The following is a 12,887-nucleotide window of genomic DNA, read 5'->3' as shown; positions in this document are numbered from 1 at the left end:
CCCCCCTGCTTGGGTTCCCTCTTTCTCTCTCTCTGTCAAATAAATAAATAAAATTTTAAAAAATATTAATTTAAAGTTTCACAGGCACTAAACTGCTTTGACCCATAGGAGTGTGAGCGAGTTGAGAAAATATTTCTCAAATAGTCGGCTCTTGGTTGAAACCTTTTTTTTTTTTTTTAATGTTCACTGCCAAGAATTCAAGCACAACCATGAGAATGGGTCTAAAACAGATCTCATAAGAATGAGAAACAGCTGTTGGAGGCTTAATTAGAATCCAACAGGACCCACAGGAGAAAGTTACAGCCGAACCTGTTTTGACACACAGCCTTGTGCACATGCTGGGCACTCAGCCGCAGACACACCTACCAGTATTGCCATGGTGAGCTCCTCCCGGATATCTTCCAGGGCACCAATATCTGCCCAAGTCACATTGGGGACGGTGACAAAGCCTTCCCTTTTGGCAGAGGGCTGGACTGAGGCGAGCGCAGCAGTGAAATCATCCCACTCGATGCACAGTCCCTGCAGCTGCTCCTCGGACAGGGGGTCTTGGCTTCTTAGCAGCTCCAGAAGCCACTTCAACTCATCCTGACAGGGAGCGATTGAGGGGGAAGATGAACAAACATGAAGTCTGTTGAAAAAGTTATTTTGTACTTTTAAGAATTGTTACTGCAGTATTTCTTTAAGCTGTAAGAGCTTTCCTGTGTTTAAACAATTTTCCCCATTGACACAGTGGTTTATTTTGGTCTCCAGGGCTCATGCAACTTGGCCGGGGGCAGGCCCACTGACTGGAATGGAACACAGGAGGATGGTGTCTGTAGGCGACGCTACACTAGCAGATGACCGTGTTCATTTCTACAACTACCAATTCCCATGTTTCACTTATAAAGAATTGAACAGCAGGTGAATTTTGATGAAATTAAACCAAAATTACACCAGTAAGAGTGTCATTCACAGTATGGCTCCCCGGAGGCTTGCCCCTACACAGAGAGCTGGCATCCTGGGACTACACCAAGCCTTGAGCTTCAAAGGCAGACTTCTTGCTTTGTTTTTGTTTTTTTTTTTTTTAAAGATTTTATTTATTATTTGAGAGAGAGAGAGAGAGATCACAAGGAGGCAGAGAGGCAGGCAGAGAGAGAGGAGGAAGCAGGCTCCCCGCTGAGCAGCGAGCCCGATGCGGGGCTCGATCCCAGGACCCTGAGATCATGACCTGAGCCGAAGACAGAGGCTTTAACCCACTGAGCCACCCAGGCGCCCCAGACTTCTTGCTTTGTAAAGAAATGAAAGGATGGGTGAAGAGTAACTGAGTAATTCAATTCACAAAATTCTAACTTATGTACAGCATTATATAAGGACTGTGCTTGCTGTGAATTTTAACAGATATATCTGTGGTTCCAAATGAGTAAGGAGGGAAAAGACATCTGCAGCCACACACCAGGATGTCTGCTCTAGAGAGCAGAGGCTGCATGGAGAGCAGAGGCTCAGCTCCTCTGATCATGAAGCCATGATGCCTCTGTGCAAACCATCAAGTGCTACATAAATGTTGTGCTGAGTCTTCACGAATCATAGAGCTCCCAACTAGAGCAGGACCATCCTCCAGAGCCACGTGCAGCAAGCTCACCGTAGACTATGCCAGTCCATGTGAGCAGACAGTAACCAGGAAACAGAACTAAATGTCTGGTGCTCTTACAACAGCTGGAGAACTTTCTCTAGATAGACTTGCAGGGTCAACACTATAGGCTTTGGGAGCCTCCAGTGTGAACCACGCTGTGAAGTGGGACAGCAGGGAGGTGATGTGGGAAACATGGGAACATAGCTATGTCCCAAGAAGAGGCAGCAGGCGGGCAGCCCATGGTTTGCTCCACAATTTTATAATCCATGTTGTAAAAGGATTTCACTCAGGATCGGCTAAAAACGTAAAATAACTTGTACTTTGGAAACCAGAGGCATTCTGGATGTAACTGATCATCATGCAGTGGATAAAATGCCAATAAAACCAAAAATCATACACCTCAAATCCACTGATGCCTGCTGCATGGCTGACATCAGGATAGGGGAAGGTACCTGCACAGAACACGCCGGTGGTTCAGGAGTGGGCTCGGCTCCCATTGGGTATTCCCGGCCTCGTCCAGGGGGCGAAACTGCAGTCTTGGGATCCATGGTCTGCTGTTCCTGCCATGCCATCAGGACCCTGCTGACCGCGCCCATGGCCGCTTCTCGGCAGAGTGCCATCAGGTCAGCACCAACGAAGCCTGGTGTCAGGTGTGCTAAATGACAAAAAGGGAAACTTTCCGGAAGTCTAAGTTTTCTGCACAAAGTTCGAAGTATTCTGTAGGGAAGACAGGGGCAAAAAGAAATTCAGATTCCTGGGGCACCTGGGTGGCTCAGTGGCTTGTGCCTCTGCCTTCGGCTAATGTGATGATCTTGGGGTGCTGGGATTGGGCCCTGCAACAGGCTCTCTGCTCAGAGAGGGAACCTCTCTCTGCCTGCTGTTTTGCCTACTTATGATCTCTCTGTCAAATGAATAACTAAATTATTTTTTTAAAAAATTCGGATTCCTGACTCACCAGTCAAAACAAGTCACTACTGGGGCACCTGGGTGACTTAGTCGTTAAGCATCTGCCTTCAGCTCAGGTCATGATCCCAGGGTCCTAGAATTAAGCCCCACTTCGGGATCCCCGCTCAGTGGGAAGCCTGCTTCTCCCTCTCCCACTCCCTCAGCTTATGTTCCCTCTCTCACTGTCTCTCTCTGTCAAATAAGTAAATAAAATTCTTAAAAAACAAAATAAAACAACTTACTGTTTATTTGAAGTAAATTCTGCTTTGAGAGTAGATTAAATGGACATCTTCCAGAAATAAGAGCCACCAAACTCAAGTAAACCATCAGTTCTATTTGTCACAAAAAGCTAGGCTGCTGCCCACCTTAACCCCTAGCTTCATGTTAGGACAGTTACTTCCCCAACTTGACCATACTACATGGGAGAGAAAGCCCGCTCGCTGGAAGCACCACCAGGTAGGGCCAGAGAATGTGGGTCTCCAGGTAATGGCCATCAAAAGAGGACCCCAGACAGTTTGTGGTAAGAGCTTGTGAAGAAACAAGCCAGCCGGGAGTTCTGCAGCCGGCCCTGCCGCTCCCTGCCTGGGCCCGTTGCTGCCCTGTGCACTTGGGTTTTGTCACTTGTTAGCTATGGATCATAGCAGCACTCGCTCGCAGGGGGGTCAGCGTGAACATCTGCTGAACCCTCCGAACAACGTCTGAGCTACAGCAAGCGCCCAAGTGTTAGTTATTACGATTCACATATTGTGACATTATGGATGAACTTGGACAGGGAAATACAGTCTGGAATTTCCAAAGTTGTGGGGCAGAGGAGCATTGATGGAGAGTAAGTTCCAGAAAAGTCCCCTGAGGTCATGTAAGTGAACAGAAAAGCAGCAGATAAACATTACTGACCAATGAAAAATCACTCAGACACTCTACACAACGGAAAGCAAAAAAAGCTTCCACTATAAAACCATTTTCATGAGAACACTAAGATACTCAGAATGTCAGAAGAAACTGCTAACATAAAATAAGTATCATCCTTTTCTCAGTTACAACTTATATTTCTGAAAAAAATGTAGATATTTCCAGTCACCACACTCTGGAAACTCCAGAGGAGGAGAAAAGACCAAGGAAGAGATTTCCAGTTTCAAGATGGCAGAGTGACTACGGCAGCAACAGTCCTCCGCCTGGAAAAATAACAAGATCCGGAAGCATGAAATCCATAGTCCACGGAACCAGGAGGCTGTATGGACCCTTACCACCCAGACCCCGGCCCATTCTGGAAGGGAGCCACAGAACGGGAAACAAGAAGTTCAGTCTTTATTTGTATGAGGTCTTTCAAAAGCCATCAACGTTAGTCTCCAGGCTCCAGCGGGGCTCCATGTAGAGAGAGGTCTTTATACCGCTAGGACACCAAAGGGATGGGTGTTTAGAGGGTTCTGATGTGTAAACGTCTTACTACCTGAGAAAGGCACCCCGACACGGGTTTCTGCATCAGCTCTAGCTGATGCCTTAAGGGCGATAAACCCCCAGAAAAGATTAAAATATTAGGGGTTTCCGGAATAAATGATCCAGGTTTAATGTCATTATTTGCCTATAAATAGGATGAATTTTAACTCATTTTTTAAAAATTCACCTGTTATTTTTGAAGTTTTAGATGTACCGAATTATTGCAAAGATAGTACAGAGTTCACTACACCTCACACTGCTATCCTACTACTACTGGTAATGTTGAGGATTACTGGCCCAGAATTTTGTAGAGGACCCCTTGGCGGGATTAGTCTGATATTTTTATGGTGATCAGACTAAGTTAATGTATTGTCGGGAAGAAGAGCACAGAGGTGGAGTGTCATCCACACCCCTCCCCACTGGGATGTGAACCCTGAGCAGGCTGGATGCTGTCTGGCAGGGTCTCTGCCGTGAGGTTAGCCCTTCCCTCTTCCACACTGTACTATGCCCAGCTCCCGTTTGAGGTGCAGGGAGTCAGACTCCACTCCTTCTCAGTACATCCTAATAAATCATCTGGAATTCTGCACCAGAGGCTTGCCTTTTATTTCTTTATTCAGTCATTTATTTTTATCAGCACAGGCCAAGAGAACAGCCACTTATGAAGAAATGAAGTGGACAGATAAATGATAAATGAAGTGGATGATAAATGATAAATGAAGTGGATGATAAATGACCTAGGAGAGGGGACAAAGTCAGATTGACCTTCCTCAGAAAGGTGCACTAATGAGAAGGGAAGAGATTTGTCTGGCGAGCCCCAGAAAGCAGGAAATGGAGGCACCCAAGGGCTGGGCGGCAGAAACGGGGGCCATAGCGGAGAACCAAACCAGCAAGTTCTGGACAGCCCACGTGAGAAGCACTAAGACCCCATACCATGTGCATGCCTGCAGCCAGCAGGAATCCCCAGAGTGTGCTCTCCACCGAGCCTAAAGCAGGAGAGGAGAGATCTGGGTGTGTGGACGACCACAAGCCCCATCCACCAGGAAAATGGGGTGTGCGATCCCTCACTCCTTCCCCTGCTCGTGTCAGGAGTCCAACAACTACAACCGCAAGACCTGCAGCCCACGGTGCTGCCTCAATGTCTGTTTCTGAAAAAACCTGAAGCGCCTCAACAAAAAAGCATCTAGGGAAGTGGACATGTGGCATTATCTAGCTGAAATGACAACTAGTATCACCTGACTGCTTTATAGTGATACTCGGGCTTCAACAAAACTGCTACCACTTGGGCACCTGGGTGGCTCAGTTGGTTGGGCAACTGCCTTCGGCTCAGGTCATGATCCTAGAGTCCCAGGATCAAGTCCTGTATCGGGCTCCTTGCTTCGCAGGGAGTCTGCTTCTCCCTCTGATCCTCTCCTGTCTCATTCTGGCTCTCTCTCTCATTCTCGCTCAAATAAATAAATAAAATTTTAAAAACAAACAAACAACAAACAAAAAACCTCCCATCAGAGGTGTCCCATCAGCCTCACCCTTAGAACAGAATGGTCGGCCCCAGTCTGCCACTCGAGCAAAGCACCCACAGGAAATGATACTAATCCATCACAGGTCAGGACTCCCAACACAGCAGGTACAGTTGCTTGGACTTTACCCATGTGTCTCACTGCCTCTCCCTGTGATATAAGGCACAGGACAGACCGAAACACACAGGCACACATACAGAGATGCCTGGAGGAAACAGAGAATGTGAAAAAGTTGCGGAGGAACTTTCCTCCAGATGCCTGGAGGAAACAGAGAAGTGAAAAAGGGTTAGCAAATGAAAAAAATACAATTATGAATTCCAGAAAAGTTAAAATGGTAAAGAAAGGTTGTATGATCCTGATACAGGACTTAGGTTAGCAGGGAATAATATTTATACAGAGGAGAAATGAAAATGCTAAATACAATTATACTCAGAATTTGTAACGCAATTACACACTTCAAACCTGTGGCTATGGTTTGGATATCAGGTACATTAAAGAATTATTTGTGATGTTTATAACACCACTGCATGGAAGTTAAATAAAAAGTCTTTATCCATGAGACACTGAAGTATTTACAGATGGAACGACACACTGCCTGGATTTTGCTTTTAAAACGCTCCAGGAAAAAAAGTGGGGGCTAGATAGAACAAGACTGAAATGATCATAACATGACAAGACATAGGGTTCACTGTCCTGAGAGTTTTAAAGAATGTCTGTTAAGTTCTTGAGCCTCCTCTCACTGGGAGGTGGGCACTCTGGCCCCTCTCCCCGAGTCTGGGCTTAGCCCTGTGGCTGTTCAACAGCACAGGGCAGTGGAATGGAGGCTGAGGAACTGCCCAGCAAGAATCCTACCACCCCGAGTCCTCCTGGCTCCAAGGAAGCCCACAGGGTCCCATGATGGGTGCCACACAGACGGGGAAGAGGGGACAGACACATAGACAGGTAGCAGGTGCACTAATAAGCTCAACCCTGTGGCTCGGAGTTCCAGCTACCGTCTCTGCAACCACACACAGAACCTAAATTCTTTACCCATGGGACTTGTGAGAGACAATAAAATGACTATTGTTGAAAGCCATGAAATTTTGCAGTGGTTTGTTCTGCAGCAACAGAAACTGAACAGTTCTACCAGACTGTTTCGTGTACACTGGAATTTTCTGTAACAAAATGCTTTTAGGGGCGCCTGGGTGGCTCAGTGGGTTGAGCCGCTGCCTTCGGCTCGGGTCGTGATCTCAGGGTCCTGGGATCGAGTCCCACATCGGGCTCTCTGCTCAGCAGGGAGCCTGCTTCTCTCTCTCTCTCTCTCTCTCTCTCTCTGCCTGCCTCTCCATCTACTTGTGATCTCTCTCTGTCAAATAAATAAATAAAATCTTTAAAAAAAAAAAAATGCTTTTAAAGTCCAGGAAAACATCAACAGCTACCTTAGGATTCCTACATGTTGGAGGCTGTGCTAGGTACGTTAATGCAGTCCTTACAAGAAGCCTTTCAAAGTTAAGGTCCCCTACCATCTTATAAATAAAACGAGGCACTGTTACCATTTTTCCTTTATTACAAGTAAACAACGAAAGCTAGAAAACGTCAGCTCTCTAGGGAAAGGTACAGGGACGCACAGCAGAGCTGTCTCAACCTCTGAGATCACATGCTCGAGGCCCTCGCACTCAGTCCCCTGTTTCCCCCAGATCTGCTCTGGACCTTGACAGATCCCTGAGCTCGCCCCTCCTCAGCAGGTGCTCCTCTTTCTACAACTTTTAGACCCCAGGGCCTCTATTTCCTTTCTTAAATTCTAAATCTCGGCTCCCTCCTAGCCTGGGGAGCACTCCTGGGGAGGAAAAAAACTCCAAGATGAGGCTTAGGTACCATTCTACACCCCAATCCTAAACACCACCAAAAAATCCCATTATCCTAGCTGGCTCATTTCAAATCATCCAAGAACATAACTGCAGGCCTTCACCCTCCTTTAGCCTCTACAGGTCACCTGCCTGACTTTCATCAGATGATCTCACTGCTGGATTCATGGAGAAAACACCGTTTTCCAAGTACCACAGCCACAAGCTCTGTGGCCTGCACCCCCCTTCCCTCTGCAACTGCTCCACTGGAAGAGCCCTTGCACTGCAGCCAGCACCTGCCTGGGCTCCCATTCCCCATTCCTCCTACTTGCTCCTTTCCAAAGCATTCCAAGGTACTCTGGTTTCTCCTATCCCACCCCCAACACCCCAATACCCCTTGCACGGCCACTACCTCCCTCTCCCCCTTCATGTCCACACCTCCCTTTGCGGAATCATGAAAGTCTGCTCACTTATTCCTTCTCTTTCCACCACTCACTTAACCACTCAACCAGGATGCTGCCTGATCAGCCTATTCATGAGCTCTCAGATAGCTCATTTGAGCTAGGTGCTCAACTCTAACAACGGTGCTCCAGCCCTGCCCTCCTGAGCTCTCATTAGTCCCTCCTGCAGGGAACACTCACGTCCCCTCACTCCCATGACGCACATTCTCCTCTCTCCAGCACTCCAGCGGCTCCCTCTGGATCCTAACCCTGCCCCCGGACCTCCGACCTCTGGTTCTCGCACTCCAGCTAATCTGCTCTACTCACAGAACTTCAGCTGCCTTCAGTATGCTGATAATTCCCCAATTTGTACCTCCTTAGAGCTCCTGACTCATCCAGTTGCCAAGCTGACATCTCCACTTGAACAGCCTGCAAGCACATCCAGCCCAGCTGCCCGGATCAGCTCCAGCTCTCCCCAAATCCTCCTCTAACACCTCCACTACTTCTTACCCCTCAGAGAAAACCACAGCAACCTGGGAATATTCCCTCCTGCTCCATCACAGCCCCCACCTTCCACGCATTCCTTCTGCCAAGAAATGCAACATACTGGCTCTACTTGCTAAATGTCTCAGATTATCGCAGTTGTGCCCCATCCACACTCCAACCACCAAGCACTCCCCAGCTGTGCCCCCAGGAACTCCCCCAATCAGTGCCCCATCCATGCTCTGATCACCAGGCAACTCCCAGCTGTGCCCTATCTACACTCCCCTACCAGACAACCCCCCAGCTGTGCCGTATCCACGCTCCCCACACCAGGCAATGCCCTCCCCCCAGCTGTGCTCTATCCATGCTCCAGTTATGACCTACCCTCCCACCTCCTTAATCCCAATGCCATCTCATCTGGATATTACAACAGGCCCCTCCCTGGACCACCAGAACCCATTCTCACTCTTCTTTCATTCATTCTTCACATTGTAGCTACAGTTATCTTTTCAAAATAAAAAATCTCTTTCCATCACTGTCCTACATAACTGAACTGCTTTAATTCCTTCTCACCACTCACAGAGAAATCCAAAATCCTTAACAAGGGTATGTAAAGTGCCTTCTGCATTCCTTGACAGCCTTTCGACACCTTATCTCTTCTACAGTCTCAGTGTTCTTCCAGGTCCCCGCACTCACTGAGTTCAGTCACCTCAGGGCCTACCTGGAATAATCTATCATTACGTGATCTGTTCATCGCTATTATCCTTAACATCTCAGCTTCCTCGGAGAAGCCTTTAAGAACCCCCAGACCGGCATGCTTTGCTTGATACATCCTATTTTTTCCTTTTTGTACACATTGTTCTAATCACTCACACTAGTGACTGAAATGCCAACCACTCTGCCTCCCTCCTTTGTACACAAAAGGTGCTGAAGTATTTCCTCAATCAATGACCTTCTAAGAACTAGTGATACAAACACTGACATACCTCAATTCTATTTATATATTTTCCCCACCTTAGAATTTAAGGTATTAGCACTTGCAGATGATAATATAACTGCTTTATTTTTGCACTCAGAGCTAGGCACAAATACAAAAATAAGAAAACTGTATTCTGCCTTTGTCGAAGACTCAAATCAGAAATACTCTTTCTTGGGGCGCCTGGGTGGCTCAGTGGGTTGAAGCCTCTGCCTTCGGCTCAGGTCATGATCCCGGGGTCCTGGGATAGAGTCCCACATCGGGCTCTCTACTCAGTAGGGAGCCTGCTTCCCTTCCTCTCTCTCTCTGCCTGCCTCTCTGCCTACTTGTGATCTTTGTCTATCAAATAAATAAAAAATATTAAAAAAAAAAAAAAAAAGAAATACTCTTTCTTGGGGCACCTGGCTGGCTCAGTTGGTGGAGCGTCTGACTCTTGATCTCAGGGTTTTGAGTTTGAGCCCCACGAAGGGTGTAGAGATTGCTAAAAAATAATAAAATCTTAGGAAAGCCCTGGGTGGCTCATTCAGTTGAGCGTTTGACTCTTGATTTCAGTTCAGCTCATGATCTCAGGGTTGTGGTCTCTATCTCTCTCTCCAATCAATCAACCTTTAAGTACTAATAATGATAAAATCGCAGGAAAGAAAAAGAAATACTCTTTCATAGGAGGAGTAATGGGTGTGTAAGGGGCAATGAATGTTAATTTTCCACAGTGAAATTGCAAGTTGCAAAGTTCTAGAAATTTGCTACAAACTGGATCAAGTTAGTATTACTAAACTGTACTGTTAAAACTAGTTCAGATGGTAAATTTTATGTTTTTTTTTTAACCAGAATAAAAATGATATTTCTAACTGCACTGCCTTATAAGAGTCTCACTCATGATTCTACTCAAGAGCTACCGTCTTTCAGGCTTTGAACCCTAGTCTCCCCAGCTGGCTTTAAGCACAGCAGACACTTAAGCCCGGGACTAAGCCAGAGCGCCTGGCCTACGTGAAACACTGCCGTGAACACCACAGCACTGAGTAGGAGTCTACAGTGGAGTTTGGACAAACTGACAAAGCTAGCCATAGTTACTGCAGATACTAGAAATGTCAGGTTTCCATTTATTAAGTGGACAAGAAAAAGGCAACTTTACAGGAGGAAACACTGACAAACTTCCTAACGGAGCAATCGGACCTAACACGACCAATGATGGCACGAAGTGACACTGTGAGCCTCCTGACATGATGCTGAGAACACCTCACCGCCCAGGCAGTATTCCTGCCCAAAGTGTCTAACCTGAGTGTCATCAGGAGGAAATAACTGGGAATGTTCAAATTTCGCAGCACCCAGAAAATGCCAATGTTATGAAAACACTTCCTCCCCGAGGAGGCAGGCTAAGGTTATAGGGTCACATGGACTCAGCCGGGCTTGATCCCAGAGTGGAGTCTAGATGAAACACAAACAACTAAAAAGGGACATTCTTGGGGCAACTGGAAAATCAGAACAGATTACACAGTGAGATATTATCATTGTGTCAATATCAAATTTCCTGGAAGGATGTGAAATGGTGTGACACAGAATGACAGTCCCATCGGAGGACTTATAGCTGAAGTGTCATCATGTCTCCAACTATCCTTCAAATGGCTTGGCAAATTAAAAAAAAAAAGGTACACACACAAATATACGTGTTTTTTCCCAAGGCTAAAGACAAGAGTGGACAGTTCTAGCAAGGGGTGAATTCAGCTGGAGGGCATACAGACCCTAATCATACTATTCTTTCAACTTATCTGTGGCTTCAAATTTTTCAAAATACGGCCATCAACAAAAGTGTTTAAGGACTCTGTTGATCAGGGACACTGGGCAGAGAACAGACATTTTATCCAGCAGCGAAGATAGGCCCCACTGTGTCTATGTCTCTATGTAGGTTGGGCCGTGGGCGAAACTAAGGCTTGAGGCAGAACACAGGCCTGACTTCTAGAATTCTTACCGGATTGGATGCGTCCTGAAAGCAAGGACTCGTACTTCTCTGCATTGGTCATCTCGCCCTCCACAGTGGTATCTGCACACGCCATATGCTCAGCATGTTTGCCAAATAAGTAAGAACCACTGAAATCTTAAATATCACCATGCTGTGGGCTTAAACACGAGCAGATGAACCTGAACACCTGAGTGACTATGGAAGACCACATGTGTGGGAACGTAATCAGCATGTGCCTGACTGGGACTACAGCTGCTGAGGAAGGATCTGGTCAACAATCTAAGGCTGAAGGATTGAGGAGCTGGGAAGGAGAAGGGGTGATGCGTTCCTCCCCACCCTCTCTCCCACCCACATGCCTTATGAGCACCTCCTTGCCCTGCATCCCCTGAGCTTCCTGCCCTCCCGTGACAGTCCCCTCTCCCTACACACCACTCTTCCCGAAAGCTGCTGGGGACCACGGCGCCAACATCAGTGTCACTAACCCGGAGCCAAAAGCCACGAGGAATCCACTCTTACAGAAGACCTCTCTGCTAGATTCCTGCTCCCTGGCCTCATCAGTGCCTCCTGTGTGGCCTTTGCTTACTGAGATGCTGCTGGAGCTTTCTTTGCTCCACGAACACTCACATTCCCTACCCCCCACCCCCCCAACTAGGACAGGCTGGTCTTCAAATGAACACACATGGCTTTCAGCTCTCTGGCTAACTTCTGTTGCAAACCCTGTGTCTTAAGCAGGTTAGCGCAACAGGTGAGAGTGTGTGCTCGATGTAACCTCCGCATGGGACAGGGAGCACAGCTCCACTCCACAGCTCCCCATGTTGTTCCTCTGCCGATCGCCCGACTAAGTGACACCAGCCATGGATTCCAAATCAATGTTACTGGCACAGAAACGAAGAGAGAAAGAAAAGGCTATGTGGTACTTCTCAGCCCTCGTTTCCAAACCACTCCATTCAGACAACACAGCGACACATAAACTTCATCTTCCAAGAGTGTACCTTTCCCTGGAGGCTTCATCTGGGATCCCTAGGCATATCTCTCGGTCGAACCTTCCTGCACGTCTCAAAGCAGGGTCTAAAGCATCTGGTCGGTTGGTGGCTCCAATGACGAGGACCCGGGCCGTCGTGGCCATGGTGTTCAGATCTGATAAGAAGCAGACACAGGGTGAGCAGCGAACAAGACACCCCGGGTGGCGGACAACAGCACTTCCATAAGTCACCTGAGTAGTTAGAGAGCAGTACATGTTTTGACGGCAATATACATACAAAGCTGACATTTACTAATTGTCTGTTACATGGAAGACAAGAGGAGGATAAATACACATTGTCCTCAAGCAGCTCACAGTGTATTGAGAAACCCATAGGACAAATCTTGTGACGCATGGTGATGGGTAGAAACAGCGTCGCAGTGAGACAATGGAAGACAGCACAGTTTCACAGAAGAGGCTACATTCAGGGAAAGAGGATATTCATAAGCAGACCCAAGTGACTGAAGTTCTGCCTGAACAGAGTGTGTGAGTGACAGCAGAGGCACAGGCACACGTGCTGAGCTCAGAGGGGGGCTGCCCGGCAGCGGGCAGACTGGGCGAGAATGCAAAGTGCAGGTCTCCAAACAGCCGTGTGGCGTGGATACCTGGGTGTGGGGGGAGGGGTACACACTACAGTCTTCAGTTGCTCTGGCATCATCTAGAGACAGTTTCAGGAATGGCAGAG

At 47.4% G+C, this 12,887-nt stretch overlaps 1 protein-coding gene across 1 annotated transcript in view; it reads right to left on the bottom strand.

The window, feature by feature from the left end:
* The window catches only part of NVL (nuclear VCP like), a 97,107-nt gene that overhangs the window by 61,537 nt on the left and 22,683 nt on the right, over positions 1–12,887 (bottom strand). The window contains exons 12-14 of the mRNA XM_059412921.1: positions 12,174–12,318; positions 2,062–2,326; positions 367–585 (exon numbers count right to left, since the gene is read on the bottom strand). Coding sequence (XP_059268904.1) covers positions 367–585; positions 2,062–2,326; positions 12,174–12,318 — 629 coding nt within the window. The remainder of the gene's footprint in view (positions 1–366; positions 586–2,061; positions 2,327–12,173; positions 12,319–12,887) is intronic.

Source organism: Mustela nigripes, chromosome 10 (genome assembly GCF_022355385.1).
Source record: "Mustela nigripes isolate SB6536 chromosome 10, MUSNIG.SB6536, whole genome shotgun sequence".
In the NCBI taxonomy this organism is placed as follows: Eukaryota; Metazoa; Chordata; class Mammalia; order Carnivora; family Mustelidae; genus Mustela; species Mustela nigripes.
This window is presented reverse-complemented; position numbering and strand designations above follow the sequence as displayed.